General features: G+C 29.1%; 2 protein-coding genes and 1 long non-coding RNA gene across 3 annotated transcripts; all 3 read right to left on the minus strand.

Moving 5' to 3' along the window:
• Window positions 1-5,738: 5,738 nt before the first annotated feature.
• On the minus strand, window positions 5,739-6,630 carry LOC132799987 (uncharacterized). Its single transcript, XR_009634926.1, has 2 exons — window positions 6,313-6,630; window positions 5,739-5,879 (listed from the first exon to the last, which is right to left on the minus strand). It is a non-coding gene; the product is annotated as an uncharacterized LOC132799987 (long non-coding RNA).
• A 2,879-nt stretch (window positions 6,631-9,509) lies between these two features.
• On the minus strand, window positions 9,510-11,692 carry LOC107433030 (probable disease resistance protein At4g27220). Its single transcript, XM_060812927.1, has 3 exons — window positions 10,253-11,692; window positions 9,625-9,694; window positions 9,510-9,529 (listed from the first exon to the last, which is right to left on the minus strand). The coding sequence occupies exons 1-3, from the start codon at window positions 11,690-11,692 to the stop codon at window positions 9,510-9,512; spliced, it is 1,530 nt and encodes a 509-aa protein (XP_060668910.1).
• A 24-nt stretch (window positions 11,693-11,716) lies between these two features.
• LOC125419267 (disease resistance protein At4g27190-like) lies at window positions 11,717-25,435 on the minus strand. The gene is made up of 2 exons (XM_060812928.1): window positions 25,296-25,435; window positions 11,717-13,011 (listed from the first exon to the last, which is right to left on the minus strand). The coding sequence occupies exon 2, from the start codon at window positions 12,842-12,844 to the stop codon at window positions 11,717-11,719; it is 1,128 nt and encodes a 375-aa protein (XP_060668911.1). The 5' UTR covers window positions 12,845-13,011; window positions 25,296-25,435.
• Window positions 25,436-25,797: the final 362 nt, after the last annotated feature.

Genomic DNA, 25,797 nt, shown 5'->3' on the forward strand with positions numbered 1-25,797 from the left:
TATAGTTATGAACGTAAATTTAGGTTATTCCTTCATTTTTATGGTGATAAGTAGATTTTACGATGTGAGCTAATCTAGGTCAAAAGTGATAATTTGGTCTCTATACAATTTTAGGGTTTTTAAGCACGATGAGCATGTGTCTTATCCATGTAATTATCTTGATTCACTAATTTGGATGTTCATTTCCATGCAAGTGCATATAATTGTCCATATTGCAAGAAACTATAGCTTATAAGTTCCAAAAAATTATAGGAGTCTGACAGATATTGTGTAGCTTTTGTGTCTTGACCTCTGGTTATAAACTGTTTAGCTACAATGTTAGGATAGTGGAGAGGGAGATGATCAGCGTACTAGTTAGGGGTTCTAAATTCAGCAGCTTCTGTATTCTCCAGTCAAGAAACATTAAATGTACATACATGCAACAAAGGATGGGACTTTGTATAAAAATATAATATTTGAAAGATGTCTTCATGAAGTGAAGTCTTACAGGGGGGCCAAATTAGAAAACATTTGCAATGGCTCCTACACTGCTTATTGCTTTCACTAGTTGGTCTTACCGCGGGGAAACTATAGGGGCATCATTGCAACATCTGGGTTGTTTGTGTATGTGGACTTCACAACTCTGGCTAATAAAAGATCCTAACGATATGCTGGAACTTCAAAGAAAAATCGCCTCAACATCTGGGGTGCGTGTGTATGTGGACTTCACAACTAGACTCTGCTCACGACAAGAAGGATATACAACATAAAAACATAAAAACAGAGGAAGGACTCAGCTATATAAGAAACAGATAGTAATAATAAAGCAAAATAATCAAAAACTCAAAACTTCTCAGTTCCATTTCTTAGCTTCCTTGGTTTTCTCAGCAAACAAACAAGAAAATTTTCCAGGAAAAAAAAACAAAAAGAAAAAAGAACAACCTGTTTCCTTAGAAACCGAGCTCCGTTCAGTAATGCTGGTAATCTTGGACCTCTTAGCCTGAAAATGTTCCTTTTTCTTTCATTAAAAACCTCCACTCAAAGCACCCAAAAAATTTAAAAAAAAAAAAAAATCGTAATGAAGAAGAAAAACAAGTAAGAAGATTAGATCGAAAACTTCAGACCAAAAAAAAGGAAAAAAGCACAAGACAGAAGCAACAACAGCCAGAGAGAGACAAAGGATCCAAGAAGCTCACACCTCCTATTACTTTATTAAAAAAGAAAAAACCTCTCGCTTAGCCCTAGAAGAATCTCCAGATCTTGAACACAGAGAGAGAGAGAGAGAGAGTGGTTGTGCAATTTGGCTTTAGCTCAATCAAAACGGAGAGAAAGAGGCAGGCATGAAGGAGAAAGGGTCTGTTAGAAGTGTGAAAGAGGGAAGCCGTAAAACAAAAACTCTCAGCCAAAATTGCTTCTAGTATTTGAAATTTGCGAAAATTGCTTCGAGACTCGCAAAAACGCACTGATGGGAGACGGACAAATAGAGGTGGTAAACATTATGATGAAAAAGTTTTTGGGATTCAGCACTGACTTTGGAACAACCTAATGGTTGTGACATCCTGAGGCAGGGATACTGCTTTATAGATTTTATTATTTATATTTATACATATTTAATTATTGTACCATATAACGATAATTATTTTGCTATAAAATCAATTATAGTTTTTATAAATATTATTTAAATATTTTAAATTATAAAAATTTAATAATTTATTTTACATATTGTCTATTTTGGTATTATCGGTACTTGATTAATTTAAGATTTGTTAATATTAATTTTAAAATGGCTAAATTAAAAAATTGGTTTTTATTGATTAAATTTTGGTTGCTGAAAGTCTTAGCAAAAGTTAAAATTTTATTAGCTATTAATGTTTGGTTGCTAAATAAAAGCATCACTGATCAATTTTTATGGTTAGCAATATTTTTAAATATGTAAAGTCATTAAGTGACCAATATGTTGGTTGCTTTAAGTGATTGTCAATGACCAAATAATTTGGTTTTAAAATGTTGTTTTTAGTGACTATAATATTGGACATTTATAAATATGAAATTGGTCACTTATAGTTTTAGGGTGTCAAATTTGGTCAAAATGTTATATTTTTAGAAATTTTCAGAGACTAAAATCTGATCATCCAAATGATAAAATCTGATCGCTAAATTTTTTAATTTTAATGATCAAATATTTGTTGGTAATTAAAAACAGTTTGTTACAATGTTTAGACGACTATATACTGACCGTGTCTTTTTAGTTGCTAAATATTTTTACCGACTAATATATGGCTTTTTGCAACTAAAACTAATGATGGCTGAAATTTGCTTCTAAAAATCAATACAAAAGGTGAAGTTCACAGTGGTAGGATTTGTAAATAAAAATTCCAATTCAATAGTGATATAGAATTATAAAAAGGTCTAACCTAAAGGAAATAATAATAATAAAATAATCAACTTACAAAACGAATTCAATAATTATTATGTACACAACATCGTTAAAAAGGTTTCAATTTAAGAATAAACCTTAATTTTTCTAGTTCCTAAACTAGACAAAGGAAGAGCCATAAGTAGGTTTTAATTCAATTTTTTTTCCTATAAATTTTAACAATTAAGTTTCATTTAGTCGGTTTAATGGGAAAGCAAACTACGATACAGGTTGCAGGGATAAATATATATATATATATATATATTGAGAAAAATGCAGAGAGGAAATAATATTTAGAGATTTTGTTGGAATATGCCTAATCTTGTCAGAGTTTTTGTGAGATTTTCTTTCCCTTTGAAATATTAATCTTGAAGTTGAGAAGAACAACTGTCGAAGCAGAGATGAAAATTGTGGAAAAAAAGTTAGGAAAGAAGAAAAGGCCGTGAATGGAAAGAGCGTGTATGATTTAGTAACCTATTTTGATGGAATTATGAAATTATAAACTTTTAAAAATATGAAGGATTAATCATAGCTATTGATATCCAATTTGCCATTTATCATTGGTTCCTCAAAAGCTTAGATTAGGAGAGAATCCAAATCCATTATATAGTTAGGCTCACATCAAGGTAAACTGATTGTTTCAACACTAGGTTTTCTTTTATTAGCTTTTGAATTTTATTATTCACCAGATCCGATAAGATTCATTTTCTTTAAATAGAGTTTTAAAATATTATTAAAATCATATTTGATAATTTTGTGAATTTTAAATCCTATCTCTTGAAAGAAGAATTTATTTTAAAAACAACAAGTTGTCTTGATGTGAACCTAGTTGTATATATATAATAATTGAAAACATGTTCCCAACAAAATAATTCTCTATACATTTTTAATATGTTAGGAACATAGTTACCACCACTTATGTTGGATATAGTTACTATTTTATATTAGGTATCTAATGACATAACAACTGTTAAGGATTATTACTTGTCTAATTAGGATTTCAGTCCTAATTCATTAATTGAGATAGAACTCTTAACATTAACACATCACTAGGTGCCCACTTTATGTTGGTGACATGTTCTCAACAGAACAATTCTCTTTCATATATAACTTTGATATGTTGGAATGTTCATATTTCATGTTGGAAACCTATTGACATAACAAGTATTAAAAGTTTGTTATTCTATTTAGTTTAAATTATCAGTTGTAGTGACACCTGCTTTTTTTTTTTTTTTTTTTTTTTGTGACACATTTGATACTTGACACATTAGCATGTCCTTATCTTATTTTGGAAATATGTTTCCAACATATCATTGCTTATATATATATATATATATAGATATATTTTATTGGGAATATGTAACATGTTAATCATTGAAGGTACTACTTCAATTAATGAATTAATATTAAAACTTAGTTAGACAAGTACTAACCTTTAGCACTTGCAATGTCACTAGTGTCCAACATAAGCTAGAAACTAGATTTCCAACAGATCATTTGTAGTTATTTTAGTGTTATAACATTCCCCCTTTAATTTGTAAGTGTTATTATTATTATTTTAATGGGTGTCTATAATTTTGGTTCTAATATTATATTAAATTACTGTGATTTTTGAAAGTTTAAATTGTTAGGAAGTAGGTTTAATATGTATAGCAAATTATGTCAAAGATATATATATATATATATATAATGTCACATGCTTCTAAAAGTCTATATTTCTAAGCAATCATATGTGTATATACATAGATATCTATGTGTATATACATATATACACATATGATTGCTTAGAAATATAGACTTTTAGAAGCATGTGACATTAATTTATGAGAAAATTACACTTTAGCACCCTCTAAACTTGCCACCTTTTTTTTTTTTTAAATAACATTTGATACCATTTAGTTTCAAAAATATATACTTTTTTTCACATCAAACAAATTTTGATAAAAAACAAGAAAAGAAGATATATGTGTAGAAAAAGAGGAAAACAAAGAAGAAGATATGTTTGTAGAAGAAAAAGAAGAACTAGATGAACCAAGAATAATGCTAGAGGTATTAAATAAATCTACCAAGATTATATCAATTGTCATGAGTGAATATTTTATTCATTAACATATTATTATAATTTAGTTATAGATAAGTGAATCATTGAAGGGATAAATATAACTAAATACAAATAACATACTAATATATGACATATATGATGATGACAAAATTATTTGGTACTTGTATCTTTATTTGATGAGTCAAATATACAAGAAGAAGAAGAAGTAGATATGCATGCAGCCATTTTAGTATAATATACTTAAGAGCATCTCCAATAGCAAATTGCATTTCATCATTGGCATTTCCAAATTTTGACATTGACATACCTTTTTCAATATAAATACCAATGCCAATGCTAAATCTTGGCATTATCTCTCCAATGACATATGATAAAAAATTGTATTGATGAATATATATTTTATTTAATAATATTATTTTATTTTATCTACCAAAAAAAAAAAATTTGTGTTTGTCCCACTTCTTTAACTTTAAAAAAAATTAAAAATTCTATTATTTAATCATGTGGACCTCATAGATTTTATTGTAGTGGGTCCACTATCAAAAAATGCAATGTTCCATTAAAATATGCAAAGAGCAAAATCATACTATTTTTTTGACATTGCAACGAGAGAATGCAATGTCATTAAAAATGCTCCAAGATAGAAAATCTCTTATCCAAATAAATAAATAAATAAATAATACCTAATGGTAGAGAATCAAGTAACTTATTCATAATCTTTTGCCTACATGTTGTAACATTTGCGCCAGTTTAGTATACTGATTATAAAGTGCAACAACCAACTTCTTACCACAGGCAATAATATGCCCATGCTCCATTACAAGGGCATGAAATGATACAGCCACAGGACATGCATGTTGCACCAGCCCTATAAAGACTTTTCTTGGTTTGCTGAGTGCAATGTTAAGAAAACAGACAAATTAATAGATAATAAATGTCTCTCTGTGAAGCCTTTCTATATATTCAAGAATATACAAGAAAGATATAAACGTTCAAAAAACTAATGAGATAATTAGGATTACAAATAAATGTATAACAAGGATAAATACTGCAACTGATATTAAGATTAGGACTGCACCATCGAATGAAAAGGGATAATGGAGTTATCATAACTAATATATGCTAGCATACAACACCCCAAAACCCCCAAAATTTAAAAAACAATCAAATCCAGCACTGCCACATGGTGAATACCAACTGAATATGTTCTTCTACCATACATATTTATATATATATATATATATATATATATTTTTTTTTTAATTTTTTTTAATTTTTTAATTTTTATTTGCATCTCTCCTTCTTCTTCTTCTTCTTACCATACATATTTTTTTGTTTACATATCTGGGTCTTCTTCTTCTTCTTCTTCAACTTCTTCTTCTTGTTCCTGTGCATATCTGGTTATTCTTTGTCCGGTTTTTACTGAAATTAATTGAAAAAAAACCAAAAAAGAAAAAAAATTTAGTGGATCTTCTTCTATCTGGTTTTCGCAAAAATTAATTTAAAAAAATGAAAAAAGAAAAACAAAACCAATTTCGGTGATCGCATTGCATCTCAGTTGACCAAGTTTTGATGTAATTTGTTAGATTTTAACTTATTTGGACAAGTTTTTGAAACGAATGTTTAAAAAAAAAAAAAAAAAATCAACAGCCCCAAAAAGGCAAACATAAAAGGTATTAATAAGTATTTTCCCTTAATTTTAGTAGCAAATTAGTCCAAAAATAATCGGATTTACATGTGAGAGAGGAAGAGTGTCAACAAAATATAAAGAGCGTGTCAACAAAAATTACATAAATATAATGATTTGAAAACTCTCTAATAGTAATAAATGAGTCGGTGGGATTAAAATAGGTACCTGGTTTGCTTCAAAAAAGTGTTGTATGGTGCCATTAAGGTCTTGTTCAAAAATCTCCATGTAGTTGCCATTAAGCTTTACACCCTTAAGCTTAGGTATCTTCAGAGTTTTATTTTCTGTAACAAATGTCTGCAACTTAGGACACTTACTTATTAGTAGAGTCTCTAGGGATGGGAATTCAAAAGCATAAGGTTGTTGACAGAAACAATGGAGATTATTCAGATAATCCAATTTAATGGAAACCAGATGGGGAAATGAAACCATATAAGATTCCACATTAACATTATTGATCTCCTCTTCTGTTTTTGCAACGACCTCTTCCATTGATTTACAGGAAACAACTCTGAGATTTTCTAGCTTCACGAGGAGTTTGGCTATAGAAGCTGTGAATAAATATGTCAAACTTGGGCATCCTTCTATTGATAGAGTTTTCAGATTTTGAAAGCCAACACTTTTGACCTTTTGTGGACCCTTCTTCCATATGTGCATCAGGTTTCGTAGTCCAAGTAAATCCAAACTTTTCAACTTATTGAGGCCCGGAGCTAATGAGCCTTCCCCATTGTCAAATACCACCTCCAATGAATCACACCATGTCACTGCTAACTCTTCCAAGTTCTTCAACCACTAAAAAAAACCAAAAAATAATTTAATTATTAATGACGACAAAGATTGTGCCCAAAAATGCTACAGATTTGGCTAAAAGTGTCAAACAACAAAGCATACTAATGTGATTGGTAACCTCACATTTAATTAAAAGTTTTTTTACAAAGATTTATTTAGATTTTTTAAAGCTAAAACTGTTTTATTAAGAATAAAAATGAAAAAAATCTAAATAAATATTTATCCATCTAAATAAAAAAGGATAAATTTGTTTTGGGCAATGAAAAAAAGAAACTATATAGTTGAAGAAAACAATATTTATATACATTTTCTTTGTTGTTATATAGTCTTTTAATTATTTTTCTTTCCTAAATAACCATTTTAGAATTTTTAAATACTAAAAAAATAAATTTTGAGAAAATAATTTTTTCAAAAAATATTAATTATTAATGACAACAAATATTGTGCTTAAAAATGCTACAGTTTTCTAAAAGTATTAGCAACAATAAAGTATGCTAACGTGACCAATAACCTCATACTTAAAAGTTTTTCATAAAGGTTAAATTACATATTTTTTAAAGCTAAAACTATTTTTTAAACTAATTAATTAATGGCCAATGTTTCTGCCACGATGCAAAAACCTTTTTCCACAAGATTTTAATGCACCTTCTTTGTCTGTTCCAATTTTATATTTATTCAGGCTTATGAAGTTTTTATCATTTATTTTCCACATTTGTAATGACTTTTTTTCTCCCAAATTTTGTTGAAATTGTAAATATTACACATTTTTAATGTCTTCTTTCTCTTATTATTATTATTATTTTTTTATAAATAATAATATTTGTACAATAATTTTAACATTTTATATGCGTATGTAAATTTTAAAATTTTTATTATTTTATCATAAATGAATGTTTTAAAATAATTTGCACGTATTCTTTCACTTTTCTTTTAAAATTAGTTTTTTATAATGCAATGGATTTTTTTTTTTTTTAACAAAGTGTAAATATTTATATATTTGGAAGTTTAGAATTTTACATGCTAATAAAGATGTGCATGCTATCTTAATCTATTCTAATAAAATAAGGAAATCATGCGAGAAAAAGAAAATAACATTTACTATTTTTTAATAAAGATTTTCATGCTTTATTAATCTATTCTAATAAGATAAGGAAATCATGGCAGAAAAAGAAAACAATATTTACTATTTTTTAATAAAAAGATACATGCTATATTAATCTATTCTAATAAATAAGGAAATCATGATAGAAGAAGAAAACAATATTTACTAATTTTTATTTGAACCGAATAAAAAAATAAAGGGAAAAGAAAATTTCATTAAGGAAAAAATAGGAATTGCAAAAGATGGAGCATTAAAACTCATGGAGATAGGTTTTTGTACCGTGGCAATAACAATGCCCTTAATTAATATTGTAATAAAACATGATTTAGCTGCAACAATTATTTTGTAGCTCAAAGATCTTTTCTAAAATGTCATATTTTATTTATTTTATTATTATTTTTCAACTGTTGTGAAAAACCAATAGCCTAACTTAAAATCTATATATATTGGTTTTTAAATATGGTTGATAATGGCACCAACTAAAGAATCAAATAAATTCTAGAAAGTATATAAACAAACTTTTTTGTTGACCACATTTTCCTTTTTAAAGTACTAAATTTTCATTTAAATATTGAATTATAAAACCAAATATAATACTTTGTGGGGAACAAAAAATAAGTAATCATTGAATATAGATAGGGGTAACTATAATATTTATTCCTAAATTATAGAGGTTAATCTTATTTTGGTGTTAGAACTTTTCTTTTGTTTTATTATTTTTGGTTTTCAAATGTAATGGAAAAGTACACCGTTAATCCTTATTTAGTTTTCCGTCTACTTTGCTAACAAAAATGATATATGCTTATCATATTTGACCTGAACTAGGGATAGGGTTGGTCATTTTACAGAGCCAAAATGAAATTTTGGATAGTATAGACGCCAAATGCAATAAATTTTAAAGTTTATTGTTTATTAAAAAAATGAAAAAATCTAAACAAATATTAAAAAGTAAAAGAAATAATTATCCACCTAAATAAAAAGGATGAATTTATTTGAAGCAATGAATATAGTAGTTAAAAAAATAATATATATTCATTTTTTTTTATTGTTTTACAGTCTTTTAATTGTTTTTCTTTCCTAAATAATTTTTTTAGAATTTTTAAATACTGAAAAAAAAATTTTAAATAATTTTTTTTAAAAATAAGAATTTGATAATTTTATATACATATGAAATAAAATTTTCTTTTTAATATTTAACTTTTTAGAACAGCTAAAAATATTATTAAATATTGTATTCTATAAAATTATAGAGAGAAAGAGAGAACATTGTACCTCTTCTTTGTGATTGTCCAGCTGACGATCCTGATCAACATCCTTTGTCAAGTGGGAAGTATCGATGATTTCTTGAGAATTTTGTATTATGTTGGGTTTGTCAGCTATATTACCACATGGTAGACACCCAATTAGGCAGCACTTCTTATGAGAAAGATTTTCCGAATCATTTGGTTGATCAACATTAATATTATTGGTAATATTACTGTTGATTGGAGTAAGCTGTGGTGAATCATGTCCATGAAAACCAAAAAGTACTTTTATTGAACCACAGTTGCACACCGATAAGTTTTTTAGACTTGGTAACCACTTTATACATCTGAAGGGAACAAGTATTTCAGTGGGAGTATTCATATTATCGGTGCTGCTTTCTACTCCATCAGCATCCTACAGCCATGCAATTACATTCCAATAATATCATGATACTATACCATAATATATACATATTGTATTGGAACAATAATTTAGTAAAACGATTAATATGATTTTATCATAAACTATGACATATTTTGCATATTTTTATTTCCAAACTATTAAATTCTCACATCGTTTTCCATACCAATGTTTTTATGTCATTTTATTTCAATTGAATATTTTGTTACTAATAAATTCAATAATATTAAGGAAACTCAATCATGTAACTTAATTTTGAAACATATTTATTTTGGTTTATATATTTATTTTTGTGTAGTGTGTTTGACTATATAATTTGGGCAAATTCATTATATAATGATTGGACTAAAAAAAAAAAAAAAAAATTAAATATGACAAATTAAAAGTGAAATTTAAATCACCACATGAACTCTTAAACAAATAGGATATATAAATGGTTACGACAAATGCTAAAAATTATAAGTTTACCTCATTATCAATTTTAATTACCATTGACTTTTCATAAGTTTAAATTTTTTAAATCCATTTAAATATATACGTATATGTACGTACCTTAGGTGGCCCTGTACTTCCCTCATCATCTATGGCTCTGCACAAACTGATTAGACTCGGTAGGCACCCCAGAGTTAAGTCAGTTAATTTGGGGAAGAGAATCATATCATCGGATGTAGATGTATTAATAGGATCATCAGTTTTGCGGTTCCTCACGGAAATGATTTCTTCTAATGATGGGCAGAATGATACAGTCAATCTTTGGAGCTGTGGAAATCCTCTTGGAAGAGATGATGCTATGGAAATCCTCTCCTTTCTAACAAACTGATGATCAGTAGGAGGAAGTTGTAAATCATCAGAATTATAATGGAATATTCCCTTCAATCCATCAAGACCTCCCAAATACAATTCCTCCAAAAGAGGGAATATGTTTGGAACATGAAGATCAGTCCGATTATTATTTGACGTGAATTTCACCACGTACTCCATTTCCTTGCAGCAGTATACTTTAAGAGTCCTCAACCACGAGAAACCATCTTGCTCCTCCTCATCAAAATGGGGAAATAAATTCTTCAAATCATACACCAGTGCTAATTCCAAAACTTCACATTTCTTGACTATTGGATGAATCCCACTCTGTTTTATAGAATCAGGACTAACTCCGTGTAGCCGCAAACGCTTTTTAAATAAATAATCGTTTTCATCTATATATGGTAGGCCCACAGCAATTAAAAATCTTGTCAAATTCTTGAAAGGAAAATTCCTTGGAACAAACTCCACGTTTGGTATCCAAACATTTAAAACTTTCAAATATCGATCAAGCAGAGGAGTTATCTCGTCAAGACATGCGGAGGTTTTCTCTTCATTTCCTTCCAGAGAACTCCAACTACTGAAGGGGAAAATCTTTAACTCTTCCAATGTGGTTAATCTCGAGAGTACACCAGGTGGAATTCTATTAAGCCATTTGCATTTTGTCATATCCAACACCTTTAGATGTTGAAGATTTCCTATCTCCTTTGGCAACTCTTCGATTTGAGAACCAATCAAGCTGAGGATTTCTAGCATCACTAATCCTCCAATTCTTGAAATATCTCTTAAATCACAACACTCCAAATGCAAGGTCCGGATGTTTTGTAGGATTTGCCATGATGCTGGAAGTGATTGAATGTGAACACTTTGAAAAGCTAAAACCTCGATTTTTTTAATCCCTTCGAAAAAATTCTGACTCAGTTCTAATTTAGCCCAACGATCTCTGGAAGACAAACTAAGAAGCTTGAGCTTGGGGCACACCAAACTATCAGGATGTTTCTTGATTTTCTTATATACGAGTGAGATTGCAGTGCACTCTTCCATTTCACTTGAATGCATCTCTAGCCACTCTTCCAAATCATTATCACATCGTACTATAAAGCCGCCATGCTCCTTCGTTTTTGCAATTGATATGGCCACATCACGAATAATATCATGCATTTTAACGCACTCTTTCTTGTCACCATCCATCAGTAGAAAGCGTCTTTTTAATTTCTAAACCAGAGTATAAACTCCATTTCTTGCTTCTTCCATTGTATCAATTCCTTCAAACAACCTTAGTCCTTTCCCGTATATAGCCAAAGTTTCAATACCAATATTGTAGTCTTTTGGAAATAAGCAACATAACAAAAAACATGATTGCTCTTCTTTGGTTGCTAAAAGGTCATAACTCAATTTGATACGGGAAAAGACTTGTGCATCTGGCATTGATTTTTCAAGTTTGCGAAGTGCATCTTTCCATTCTTTTTCACTTTTGTTTTCAAGAGCTCTTCCGACAGTGACGATTGCAACGGGTAAGCCTTTGCATTCATTTGCAACCTTTTTTGCTACCTTGTGTAGATCACGAGTACAATTGGAAATTCCTGCCACCTCTTCGAAAAGATTCCAAGCTTCATCGTCAGATAAGACTTCCATGGCAAAAATCTTTTGACTTTTCATTCTCTCGCAAACATCTTTATCTCGTGATGTCAATAGAATTTTACATCCATCGGGGATGCCTACGGCCTCCAAATTAAGTTCATCCCACAAGTCATCCAGTATAACAAGGATGTTTTTTATGTTTTCCAATATTCTCTGACGCAATTTTTTTGCTCTTCCTTCCTCGCTCTTCTGATCAAACTTCAAACCTAAGAAATCTGCAATGGTGTCTTGGATTCGACCAACATTTGGATTTTGGGACACTGTTACCATAACAACCTCACCGAAAAGTTTCTCATCTTTTGATCTTTCAGCAACTTTTTTGGCCATGGTTGTTTTCCCGATCCCGCCCATCCCGCATATCGCAGTCACGCTCACCTTCTCATTTCTTAGAGCCTCCATAACTTGATTTAAGATTTTCTTTCTCGAGTTGGAGTCTTTCATGGATGATGAAGAAAAGTGCATTCCGGTTGGAGGTGCAGGGTAGGATATTCTATCGAACTTTCCTTCTTGTTGGAGCTTCAGAACACCCTCTGCGTACTTCTTGGCTTTCCTACCCAAAGAATGTTGCAACTTCAAGTTTGGGCACCATCCATGGAAGCACATTTTGTCTGCTGTTGCATCTTCTTTCAAGAACTTCTCCAACATCTGAAACCCACCTCTTAACTTCAGCTCCGATGACTTCTGAATTTCTAATTGCCGCATCGATCAACCTTTGTACATCATCTCGCCTATTCTTCAGTTTATCAATTTCATCTTCAAGAGCCTTAATGTTGACTTTATAGTGAAATAAGTATCCAAGCTGTCTTCCAGTGGGCTCCACCAACATTTCTCCAATTTTTGATATGATTGAAGTGATAATTTCCATTTTCCTTTCAAAATATATCAGACAAACCAGTAATTATATAAAAATTGCAATGTCAGTACTACCTGTAGCTAGGATGTACAGAGAGTGAAAATTTGAAATACTTTTATATCTACTACGAAAAATAGAAAAATTGTTTGGTAACTTTTAAATGTCCAGCTAATATTATGTAACAATTATTTATTAATATTTTTATAAAAGATGAAAGAACTATCATAGAATTAAGAGGAAATGAGGAAAAGAGAAGCAGGAGAGAGGATATTCTTTATAATTATATAAAAAATCAATTAAAATAGTTTACTATGGCAACCAATAAATTTTTGAAGTAATTTCTGAAGACTGGTAATAAAAAAGATAAAAAAAGATACCAATAATAAAATTATGTTGCCAAATCCATATTTAATTTTTGTTTTTTTGGTAGCATAAACTAAAACTAAAAAAACAATATCAAACTTGAACCTCCAATATTATCAAAAGACCATAAATACAAATGAAAAGATATTGCATATATCTCATTAAAACTATTATAATTAGGCAAGAATATAATGTCATGAGTAAATATCATATCCGAGCATTCAAATCATGGACCATGATCGGGACTTGAGATCCTAGGGCCAATATCAAAACTTGTAAACCCAGGACAAGGAATGGTCCCTAGAAATCTAGACCAAGATTGAGACTTCTTAACTGAAGGTCATGACTAAGATCCTAAACCTTAAAACCTCATAATGGGATTGTGATTGAGATCAATGTTTTAAAAGGCGAAAATGCAAAATGAGACATTTTCGTTGTCATAAGATGAGTCGTAAGCACTAGGGCATTGGGACATAACCTACTCGGGAACTAAATTTTATTATTAAAAAATCAAATATATATTTAAAGTGATGCATAATTAAAAGATAAAAAATAAAAATAATTTTTAAACTATAAAATAAACCAATTAAAATTTACATAAATATAAATTAACAAATTAGAAATAAATATAAATTAAAACGTACACTTTCTAATTTATACATAATAATTTATAGGGGCATGATAAGTTTTTTGTAGAATAAAAAATAAAATATTATATTTAACTGTATCTTAGAACCTAATGTCTCACCATTCTAAATGTAAAAAAATATATTTTTATGCTCAGGACATTTGCTCGATGTCCTAGGGCATGTGTCTTATAGGAGTAATGCCCTTCTTACCAAGAAGGGTACTTAGACCTTGACCAGGATTAGAGTAAGGATCTTCGAACCAAGATTGAGATCTCCATAACCAAAACCAGGACTTGAACTCCCTAATTTGGATCATGGGTTTGATTGTCACATATATGGTAACTCTAAAATATTTAGATATTATTCCTATATGTCACCATCTTACAAGGTAGTGAATTCAATATTTATATAAGATCCACTGTCATGTATATTATTTTTTTAAAATATATATACATGGATATATTATCATATAGGATGATAACAGTTACCACTGGTGACAAATATCATTTTTCTATATAATATCATTATAATTTTTTATCATTTAAATAAAAGATGAAAGAAGTACCATAAAATTAAGAGGCATGTTCTTTATAATTAAATAAAAAGTCAATTAAAATAGTTCATTATATAACAAGCAAGTTTTTGAAATAATTTATGAAGGCCAGTAATAAAATATGTAACCAAATACATTTTTAATTTCTACTTTTCTTGGTATGAGCCAAAACTAAACAATACAACAACAAAATTGAACCTCCACTATCAAAGAAACATATGTGATGGAAAAAATATCTCATGTATCTCATTAAAACTATTATAGGTAAGCACAATTTTATTAATATTACTATAAATGTGGATATATATATATATATATATATATATTTATATAAGAAACATATGTGATGGAAAAGATATCTCATGTATCTCATTAAAACTATTATAGGTAAGCACAATTTTATTAATATTACTATATATGTGGATATATATATATATATATATATATATATATATATATATATATATATATATATATATATATATATATATATATATGTATTTCATATGCATATACAATTTAAATAAAACAAATATATTAGTTGCTATGAAATTATTGAATTTTTATTGTCCAATATAATCCAAAAATATAATATGATAAGTAAGTTTAATATCCTAGCATCCCATATCCCCCAACCCAGCCTTGAAAATATGCTATTCTATTTTCTGTTATTCTATTTTAAATAGGGAAATGAGGTGATGATGGATACCAGTTTTCCCTTCCAAAAAAAAAAAAAAAAAAAAACAATTACAAATTTTTATTTTAATCTAAAAATATAGATGATTTAAATATAAACATACATATTTTACATCAATATATCGTAAAAACATAGTATTTGTAGAATATAAATGAAACATACGTATGCATAAATCTATAAGTATATATATTTAAATAAAAATATAAAAAAATGATGGGAAATTGCCACTGTTGCATATCAAATTATATAGGGTCGTGTATATTGAATTTTATACAATTTTTAGGCATTTTGCAACCTAAACTAACCAGAAGTTTGCACTGTTGGTCCCTTTAGCATTTTTTGGGCATATTTTGTTAATATTTTTATGAAAGATGAAAGAACTGTCACAGAATTGTGAGCAAATGAGGGAAGGAGAGACAGGAGAAAGAATGTTCTTTATAATTAAATAAAAAATCAATGAAAATAGTTTACTATGACAACCAATAAATTTTTGGAGTAATTTTTGAAGCCCAGTAATAAAAAAAAAGAAAAAGACCGGTAATAAAATATGTTACCAAATACGTATTTAATTTATGTTTTTTGTAGCATAAACCCCAAAAAAAAAAAAAAAAAAAACCAGTATCAAAATTGAACCTCCAATATTATCAAAAAACCATATGTATAATTGAAATGATATCTCATATATTTCACTAGAACCATTATAATTGAGCACAATATATATAATGTCATGAGTAAATGTAATCCACTTTGATTCAACAAGTAGATGAGATGGCCATGAATAAAGTAAATTGACGAGTCAGTTTCATTCAACAAATAAATGGAGAAGAAGTCATGGAAAAAAACCTGGATAAAATTTTGAGATTGAGAAAGGAGTTAAGGTAGGAGTGTCGAAGAGATTGAGGGATGAGTGTAAAAAGACATAGTTTTCCCTTTATGCTAAAATCATGTGATAATCATGTACTAATTCTATTAAATTTTTGATAGAAAATGTAAAACGGATCAACGGTACAAGCTTTAGTGGAAAATGCAAGAAAAAATTGTTTAGGGTGTATGTGTAAGATCCGGGGGTGCAATAATACAAATTTCTGAAAAATTAAATATAATTATGTATAAAAGGCAGGGAATACAATTTTTGTTCTCGCCCCATTTTTTCCCTAAGACAAGTTTTTTACCCCATTTTGCCTAGAAACATCCTATTTAGATATGGAATCCATGCTCCATCGGGGGTAGGTTCTCAATAGGATCAGATTCGATAGGGCATTTTGCCATTTCTTATGTGCATCAACATTTTGCATTTACATAATTTTCATACATCTGTTTTTATCATGAAGATGAAAGAGAGTAAGGATAACTTTTATGGTAATTTGAATTTGAATTGTGTAGTTTCTAAACTATCTTATGTTTTGCATTTTGCCCTTTATTATTATGTTTTCTTTTCATTTTGAGACATGTTTTACACTATCCTCAACTAGTTGTTACATATTTCATGCACATGGATAGATTATGAGAATTCAAAGTGCAACATTCTATGTGTCAAGTGAGGTGTTGATCCCCACGTGGAGAGAAGATGATCCACATATTTTATGTGGTCTTAAATACTACAAGGTAGAAGATATGAGAGCATGTCAAGGCCCACCTTTTTCTCCTATATATAGGAGTGGTTAGTGAAGTAGAGACATACCAAGCCAGAAAGCAAGCAGCTCAAATGAAGAAATCTAGCTAAAGCATTGGTAGAGAGGGGAAAAAAAAAAACACAAGCAGACAAAAGAATTGGGGAAGAAAATAGAAATAGTGGCTTTCTTTAGTCCAACAATCATGCACTGTTAAATCTTTTTCAAATATTTTTTTGGTAATCTCATCCTTTACTTAGGACATATCGATGAGTGTAGACTGATAACCATGCTTTTCTTTTCTTATTTTAAGGGTTGCATATGAAATCTTGGTGTTATTTTTTGTTCACTTTTATTTTTTTATTTTATCATTTTGGTTTGCTAGCTTACCTATTTAATTGCACAAAGAGTGAAATATATATTATTCCACTACATTATTCTTGTTTTTTTGGTTTTTCCCGTAAAGTGTTATCAAAGGCTTTGGTTTACTATTCTAATATTTTTCTTGTGCAAGTTAAATGGAAGATCACAATTAATGATCAAACACACAACTTTAAGTTACACAATTTTGAAGTTCTAAATAGAGGATTTATTATTTGAAGATGATTTTTATGAGCTCATAGATGGAGATGCAGCCAGACCAAGTGATATTGATGATGTCAAATGAAAAAAATTGAATAAAAAAGCTGTAGGAAAATTCGTTAATAGGTTGGCAACAATATATTTTGCATAGGAAAACAATGAGCATAATTTATAGAAGACTCTAGAATAGATATTCAAGATTGAAACTGCTTAAAATAAAGTATAAGAACTGTGATCCCTGAAGGATGAGAGATAAAAAGGGAAAATATCAGTGAACAGTATATTAGGTTGGATTGTAATGATTAAGGTTGAACTAGTGTGATGCTACCAGGATAAGTGTAGATGAGTGCGAGACACTAATATATTAACTTATTAATAAAGGCTATCTAGTGTTCAATTCCATCCCTTAGGTATGGAATGATGATGGTTTAAATATAAAGTAAACACTCTTTTAACAACCAAGGCTTCATGGGTCAAAAGAATTTTATGGTTAAGCATGCTTCAGTTAGAGCAATTCAAGAATGGGTGATTTCTTAGGAAGTCTTAATAAAGAAACCCCATACCATTCAGAGTGCGGTGGGTAAATAAGGGATAATATCGATGGCGCAAGAAAATCGGATATTACAAATGGTATCAGAGCCTACACTTGGCCAGAAGTATATTAGATAGGATATTGGGCTTCAAGAAGAGCGTATTATATGACTTGTAAGCCCTAAAGGATGCGTGGCAAGAAGGACAAGATTAATGAACAATATACAGGGGTGAATCATGTGATGTTGCCAGGGTAAGTGTGGGAGGGTGCGAGGCATTAGCTTGCTACCTTATTGTCAAAAGCCACTTGATGTCTAATCTCATATTGCTCAAGAGTGGAACGGTAATGGTTCAAATGCAAAGTAAATACCCTCTTAACAACCGAGGCTTTTTCAAAGACTTTGGCTTCATAGTTTGAAAAAAAAAAAAAAACTCTTTTGACAATGTTGACAGTGCAAAGAGAGAGACATTGCATAAAATTTTTATGATAAGAAAGCTTGCGAAACTGAAATATCAAGATGGAAATCATATTGCAAAGCAAGGACTTAATAAATCAACATTTGAATTAAAAAAACTCATATAATGCTATGGGTAAATGGATGACAATATCAGTAGTGAAAGAGAATGGGCCATTACATAAAGCTTTTATGATAAGAAAGTTTATGAAACTGAAAATCACAAAGCAAGGATTTAATATATCCATTTAAAGCCGTGCAGATGATTGTGATGATGAAGTACAAGCCTTGATATTGATGGGTTCATTGCTTGACAGCTAGAAAACATTCATTGTTTCACTAAGTAATTATGCTCTTGATAACAAAATTATTGTGAAGAATTCAAGTAGAAAAAGTAAGGAATAAATCCATAGTCTCAAGTACTTGTTTCAGAAAAAAAAGTAATAAGCAAAATTCAAAACCCAAAGAACCATGATAGTCATGATGACAAGTCACAAAGGAGATCCAATCCAAGTAAGGAGTTTACATGCTTTCATTGTGGAGAGTTGAGTCATAATAAATATCAGTGTAGACAGTGAAAAAGGAACATGACAAGAAAAAAGGTGATGATAGAAAATAAGATAATAGTATTGTAAAATCATTGAATGTAGATATCAATATTCTTTGTGACAATGGTTTTGTAAATCTAACTCACAGTAATTCTCAATGGGTTATTGATTCGGGTGCCTTGTATCGTGCCATGTCTTGTTATAATTTCTTCATATCATAATATAGTACTCAATTTGGCTAGGTCAAAATGGAAAATGATGTGGATTGCATGCATTAGAGATGTTTGTCTAGAAACCAACAATGGATGGAAGTTTCTGTTGAAAATGTCAAACATGTCCCAATGTCTACCTCAATCTAATATCTATAGGTGTACTTGATAATGAAGGCTACTAAAATTATTTTGGTGAAGGATAGTGGAAGCTCATTAGAGGATATTTGGTGGGGGCTAAAAGCACAAAATATTATTTGTTATATACACTACAAGTAAAAAGATATAGAGGAGTTGTGAATGTTGCTGGTTCTTGGTTTGAAAAGTACAAATTTGAAGTTATGTGCACATTACTTTATTGGAAAATAACATAGAGTTGCATTTAAAACTTTTTTGCCTTCTAGAAAATCTAATATTTTGGATTTGGTCCATGCTAACGTATGGTTTGATGGATGCCAAAAGTCTAAGTGGTGCTAAATACTATGTTACATTTGTTATTGACCACTCAAGAAAAGTTTGGGGGAAGGCCAAAAGTCAAATGTCAGATACTTTCAAATAGTTTCATGGTACTATTGAAAAAGAAACTGGAAGGAAACTAAGATATATTCGTATAGATAAATGAGAATATAGATGTCCGTTAGAAGAATAATGTAAAGTTCATGAAATCAAACTGGAGAAATTTGTGTTAAAAACACAACAATATAATGAGTTCACATAGAGATGAATTGCACTATTAATGATAGGTTCAGGTGTATGCTCTCTCATACAAAGATGCCTAAGTCCCTCTCGGGTGATGCAATAAGAACAATGATAGACCTTATTAATCAGTCACCTTTAGTTCCCTTAGGCAGTGATGTACCAAAAATGGTTTGGACAAGAAAATATGTTTCCTACAACTTTTCGAGGTTTTTTGGCTGTAGGGCATATGTTTATATGTGCCTAAAAGATGAATGAACCATGCTCAACAATAGAGCAAAACAATGCATTTTCATCGGATATGGCCATGAAGAATTCAACTATATATTTTGGGATCTTGTTAATGAGAAAGTCATTAAAAGCAAAGATGTTGTGTTCTTTGAAGATCAAATCATTGAAGACTTTGAGAAGAATGGAAAACCAAAGTCTACTAATCAAGAAATATTTGTTCTAGCGTATCCATCTATAAGACACGATAGTGATAAGATATTCAAGAGGATGACAATGTAAATATAAATGATAATCTTATCAATAATTGCATACAAATGTAAGTAAACTTTATGGAGCCACCACTTGGATTTCAATTGAGAAGATTTACAAGGAAGAGACAACCTTCTAGCTTATATCCACCTTATGAGTATATATGATGATTAGTAATGGGGGAGGCTTAAGGAGCTATAAAGAAGCTATGGCAACTGAGGAGAAAAGTTAATGGATAGATGCTATACAAAAAGAGATGAAATCCTTGCATGAGAATCACACCTATAATTTGGTAAAATTACCATGTGGCAAAAAAGCTCTGAAGAACAAATGGGTTTTCAAGTTCAAGACTCAAAACAATTGCTTACAATCAAGGTACAAGGCAAAATTTATTGTTAAAAGGGTTCAACTAGAAAGAATGAATAGATTTTGAAAACATTTTTCACTTGTGAAAATGTCTTCTATTAGAGTTGTGCTGGGTTTAGCTGCAAATCAGAAGTTGGAGATTGAACAACTCAATTGAAAAACTATTTTTCTCCATAGAAATTTAAAAGAATAGATTTATTGGGGCAACTTGAAGAATTCAAGGTTAAGGTTGAAAAGAATCTTGTCTGTAGATTGGTTAAAGAAAAGCTTATATAGTTCAAACAAGCACTAAAACAATTTTTTGAAAATTTGACTCATTTATGGAAGATCACGGGTATAGTAATCCTACTTTTGATCTTTGTGTATTTGTAAAGAAATTTTTTGATGATGACTTTATTGTTCTTCTGTTTTATGTTGATGATATATTAATTATGGGTCATGATGCAAATAAGATTGAAAAGTTGAAAAAGAGACCTCATAAATCCTTTACCATGAAGCATTTAGGATTAGTGAAACATATCCTTGCCATAAAGATCACTCATGGTAGGAAAAAATATTAAACTTTGGTTATCTTAAGAGGGATATAGAAAGAAAGTTTTGAAGAGATTCAACATGAGTGAGGTAAAATCTATTATATCTCCACTTGCATATCATTTCAAGCTTAGTTGAAAACAATGTCTTGTAAGCAAAAAAGACAAAAAACTGATGAAGAAGGTGCCTTATACATTAGTAGTTGGTAATTCGATGTACTCTATGATATGCACAAGACCTGATATTGCTCATGTAGCTAGTCTAGTCAGTCAATTCCTTTTAAATATAGGAAATGAAAATTGGGAAGCTATAAAACTACTTCTAGAGCTTGTCTATATTTTGGATATGGGAAACCTGTATTGGATGGATAATAGAAGCAAACATGGCTTGTGATATTTATTCTATGAAGTCTACATCAATGTATCTAATTACTTTTACTATATATATTGCAATTATTAAGGGTTTCAAGGAAGTTTTGTGGATGAACAAGTTCCTAAAAGAATTAGGCCAGGAACAGGAAAACTTTATCCTCTATTGCAATAGTCGGAATGCTATTTTATCCATCTTAGTTAGAAGCCCACTTTCCACTCTAAATAAAACATAATGATAGCTTGAGGATGTAATGGAGATGAAGCTATGGCGGCTTAAGTATATCCATACTGATGTCAGTGGCTTGAATATGATGATCAAAGCTTTACGAAGAGAAAAACTTAGAGATTTTTAGTCAGGTTGTAGGTTTAGGGAGCCTTCCTCTATGTGAGTTATGAGGGAGAGATTTTTGAGTCAACTATCCCTTCCCATGTGGAGAAAAGATGATCGACATATTTCATGTGGTTTTCAATGCTTCAACATGGAGGACTTGGAACCATGTTAGGGCCCACCTATTCTCCTATAATTAAGAGCGGCTTGTAAAGTAAAGAAATACCAAGCACGAAAGTGAGCAGCCTAAGTGAAGAACACTAGCTAAAGCTTAGGTAGAGAGAAAAAAAAAAAAAGAAAAAAAAAGAAAAAGAGATTATGTGAAATAGTAACTTTCTTTAGTCCAGCAGTTATACACTATTAGATCTTTTTTCGTATGTTATTTTGGCAGTCTAGATTGTGATCCTAACAATTTAGATTGTTGTTTCCTCTTCCTAGGACATGCCAGTTGAGTGATATCAAAACTTATTAGTTTGATTAATGCTTGTTGTACCTCATTATTTTGTTGATAATGGATGAGTTTGGACTTAAGTCTTGTGGATTTTTCCTTTCATTTTAAAAGTTTCCAAGTAAAATCTTGTTGTTATTTTTGTTTACTTTTATCTATTTCTTTTGTCAGTTTGGTTTGTTGACTTGCTTATTTAATTGCACAAAGAAGGAAAAATATATTTCTACTACGTTAATCTTGTTTGTGTGATTTTTACAAACAATATGGTTAATCTACCACACTATTTATAATAACCATATATATATATATATACATATATAAAATTTTAGAGAAATTTTTTTTCCAATAAATAATACAAAATTTTACAAAGTTTTTACAAGTTAACAAAAGTCTAAAAAATATATTGTGAATAGAAAATTATGGGAAAATTTGGAGTATAATTTTTTTAAAGGATAATTTTTTTTAAAAAAATAATTTAAATACTTAAAACAATTAGGTTCAAATATATATATTTTTTTTTTCTGAAAGAACAAGTTAAAATTTGTTTCTAATAGTAAATAAAGGAACCACAAAAAATAGTACTTGTATACTTTTATAAAAAATAAACTAAAACAAAATATTTGAAATTGGTAGTAGTAAATAAATATACTTTTGAGAAGTTATAATTGTACTACCAAATGAGCTTTATACAATTTTATTATAAATTTATATTTTTACCCCTACTTAAAATTACTGTCAAAGAATTTTGTAATTAAATATATTTATATTCAAAAATATATGGCTAAACATTTCAAATGTATTCAAAAGTATGTGATCGAAAAGCTTCGATGATATTTATAAGTTTAAGACTGAATACTCCAATGAATATATCTTTTGAATCTTTTGGACATATGAAATTAGATACGTCACTAATATTCGGTTGGGTACACTTAATGTGTTTTGTATGTTTGACCATCCATATCTAAACATTCCTATTATCTCAATACCAAAGGTTTAAATAGGAAAATTGATCAAATTGCCAGGTGTAAATTGTTTACACTTATGCAAAATAATAATAATAATAATATTCGGCTGGGTAAGGCTATTATAGTAGATACCTGAATAGAGGTTTTGGCTTGTTGGAATGAATAGCCGAAATTGAGTTTTTAGTCCATTAAGTTTTATCTTTAGTTGTGATGAAGAAAAAATAAAGAAAAAGAAAAAAAGAAACATGTTTTCTGGCTTTATTTTGGAACTTCATAAATTATGGATTTTTTTATATTAAAAATAGTATATAAAGTTATTTTATATTTTTTATATATTTAAATATTAATGTATAAAAAATGATATAGAATAATTTTGGAATTATAAAATAAACTTATGTATAATATATATATATATATATATATATTAGAAATGGAAGATTAGAATTCATAAAACTACAGATTGTAGAGTAGAACAAATATCTGAAATAATTCTTATTATTTTTTTGGAGAAGAATATCTTTTTAGAAGAATGTGCACAATACTGGATAATTTATTACCACATCTCATTTTGTTAGGACACTTAAAAATGTTAAGAAATAAACTTTTTTATAAATACGTGTTTATTAATTCAAAATATTGTTATTATCATCATTATCATCATTATTATTACCATACTTAAAATAATAATCCTATTATATATTATTTGATATTTTATTATTTATATTAAAATGTTTGCACAGTTTCATAAAATAAATGTTAACTTGTATGGTGTTATAGCCGTTTTAATATTAACTAACAGTATTTTATTTTATTTTATTTTCTGTAAAAAAACTAAGAGTATAATGGTGTCTAACAAATTGAATTGAGGTGGATTGAAAAGTGTGACAGTTGTTGGGTTAGACTTTCAAGTCTTCTGTCTGTTTCTCTATGCTTCAATAAACAGTTGTTCGGTTAGAGTCTTCAGTAGAGTGTTTGATGTCTTTTTTTTTTTTTTTTTTTTTGATTCAAATATTTTATTGTGTGATAAACATAGTGTTTGATGTTTAATGTTGGTAAAATCCTATGTGATCGTTGAAATATGTAGGCATGATTCCTATAGTTACTCAAAAAAGAACAATAAAAAATTTTGCTTTTAAGAGATATAAGATTTACAAATTTATTTTACCCAAAAAAAAAAAAAAGGATTTACAACAAGAATATTTTATTGATTTCATACTAAAATCAAAATATCAGTTTGAGTCAGCATATAGGGAATTAACAAAATCCAGGGCAGAGTAGTATCCACCCTGGATACTAATCTCTATTCCTTGCTAATTTCGCTACCCAGTTAGCAGCCCTATTCAGTTCCCGAGAAGCATAAACAAATTCAGCATAATCAAACTGATGAGAATATTCTTGGATACCATCAAATATGTCTTTCCTTTTTCTTCTTCTATCCTTTAAAATATATATATATATATATATATATATAAATATTCTAAGAACAGCACATTGATGTCATTTTATAGTTGTCCTAATATTATTATTGAACTGTTGAATAAATTTATTAATCTAATATCTATGAAACATCCTAAAATGTTTATTTGATTTATAAAATCCGAGATGAAGGGTTTTTTTATTTATATTCCTCGTCCAACCTAGAACCAAGAAATTTAAAGGGATTTTTATTGGATTGTCTCAACGAAAACTTTTTATTGCTTATTTAATTTTTGGATCTTGAAAAAAAAAATAAAAAAATTATTCATTTAATTCCTATATATTTTGAAAAAAAACTACATAGAAAGTAAAACGAAACAAATGGTCATGGTTTACAGAGCATTCATTTCAGTATAATAACCAAAAAAAAAAAAAAAAAAAACACACACACACAATTTATACAAGTATGAAGAAATAGAGTGAACAAAATCCAATATCGAATTTAAATCCTAGAGAACATACCTCTTCTCGTTGTATAAATTAAGAGAGCAATCCACTTGAGAGAGAATGACGTTATAAAAGTAATGAAGGTTTTTTTTTTTTTTTTTTTTTTTTTGGGTTGTAGAAAGTAATGAAGGTTGAATCACAAGAAATGGAAAAATACTCAATATAGAAGGAGGTAACCGAGTAGGATTGGCATGGCAAGAAATAAATAGGGAAATTCAAAAAAGAATATAATTCTTTGCTGAACAAGTAGGGAAGGAAAAGAGAACACAATTCTTTGCTAAATAAATTGGAAAGGCAAAGAAAATGATGCTTTGCTTATATATCAATCAATTCCCTTATAGTTATTATTAAAAAAAAAAAAATAGAATTAACCTGGTTATTAGTAAGAAAAAAGTGATTTCCGATGATCCTCAACATCAAGTTTGTAAGACGACCAATTATTCCCACTGCACTGGAACCCATTTCTTTTTCCATCAAAATATCAAGTTTATAAGAGTATGATATAAAGTATTAAGTT

Source organism: Ziziphus jujuba, chromosome 11 (assembly GCF_031755915.1).
Source record: "Ziziphus jujuba cultivar Dongzao chromosome 11, ASM3175591v1".
In the NCBI taxonomy this organism is placed as follows: domain Eukaryota; kingdom Viridiplantae; phylum Streptophyta; class Magnoliopsida; order Rosales; family Rhamnaceae; genus Ziziphus; species Ziziphus jujuba.

Excerpts from the sequence above, each read along its gene's own strand:
- LOC107433030 (XM_060812927.1), bottom strand. The coding sequence starts at position 11,692 with ATGGATGGTGACAAGAAAGAGTGCGTTAAAATGCATGATATTATTCGT. Across the intron at positions 9,695-10,252 it reads GAAGTACAGGGCCACCTAAG|GATGCTGATGGAGTAGAAAG; the intron begins GTACGTACATAT and ends GCATGGCTGTAG. Across the intron at positions 9,530-9,624 it reads AATACTTGTTCCCTTCAGAT|CTTACTCCAATCAACAGTAA; the intron begins GTATAAAGTGGT and ends GATTCACCACAG.
- LOC125419267 (XM_060812928.1), bottom strand. The coding sequence starts at position 12,844 with ATGCGGCAATTAGAAATTCAGAAGTCATCGGAGCTGAAGTTAAGAGGT.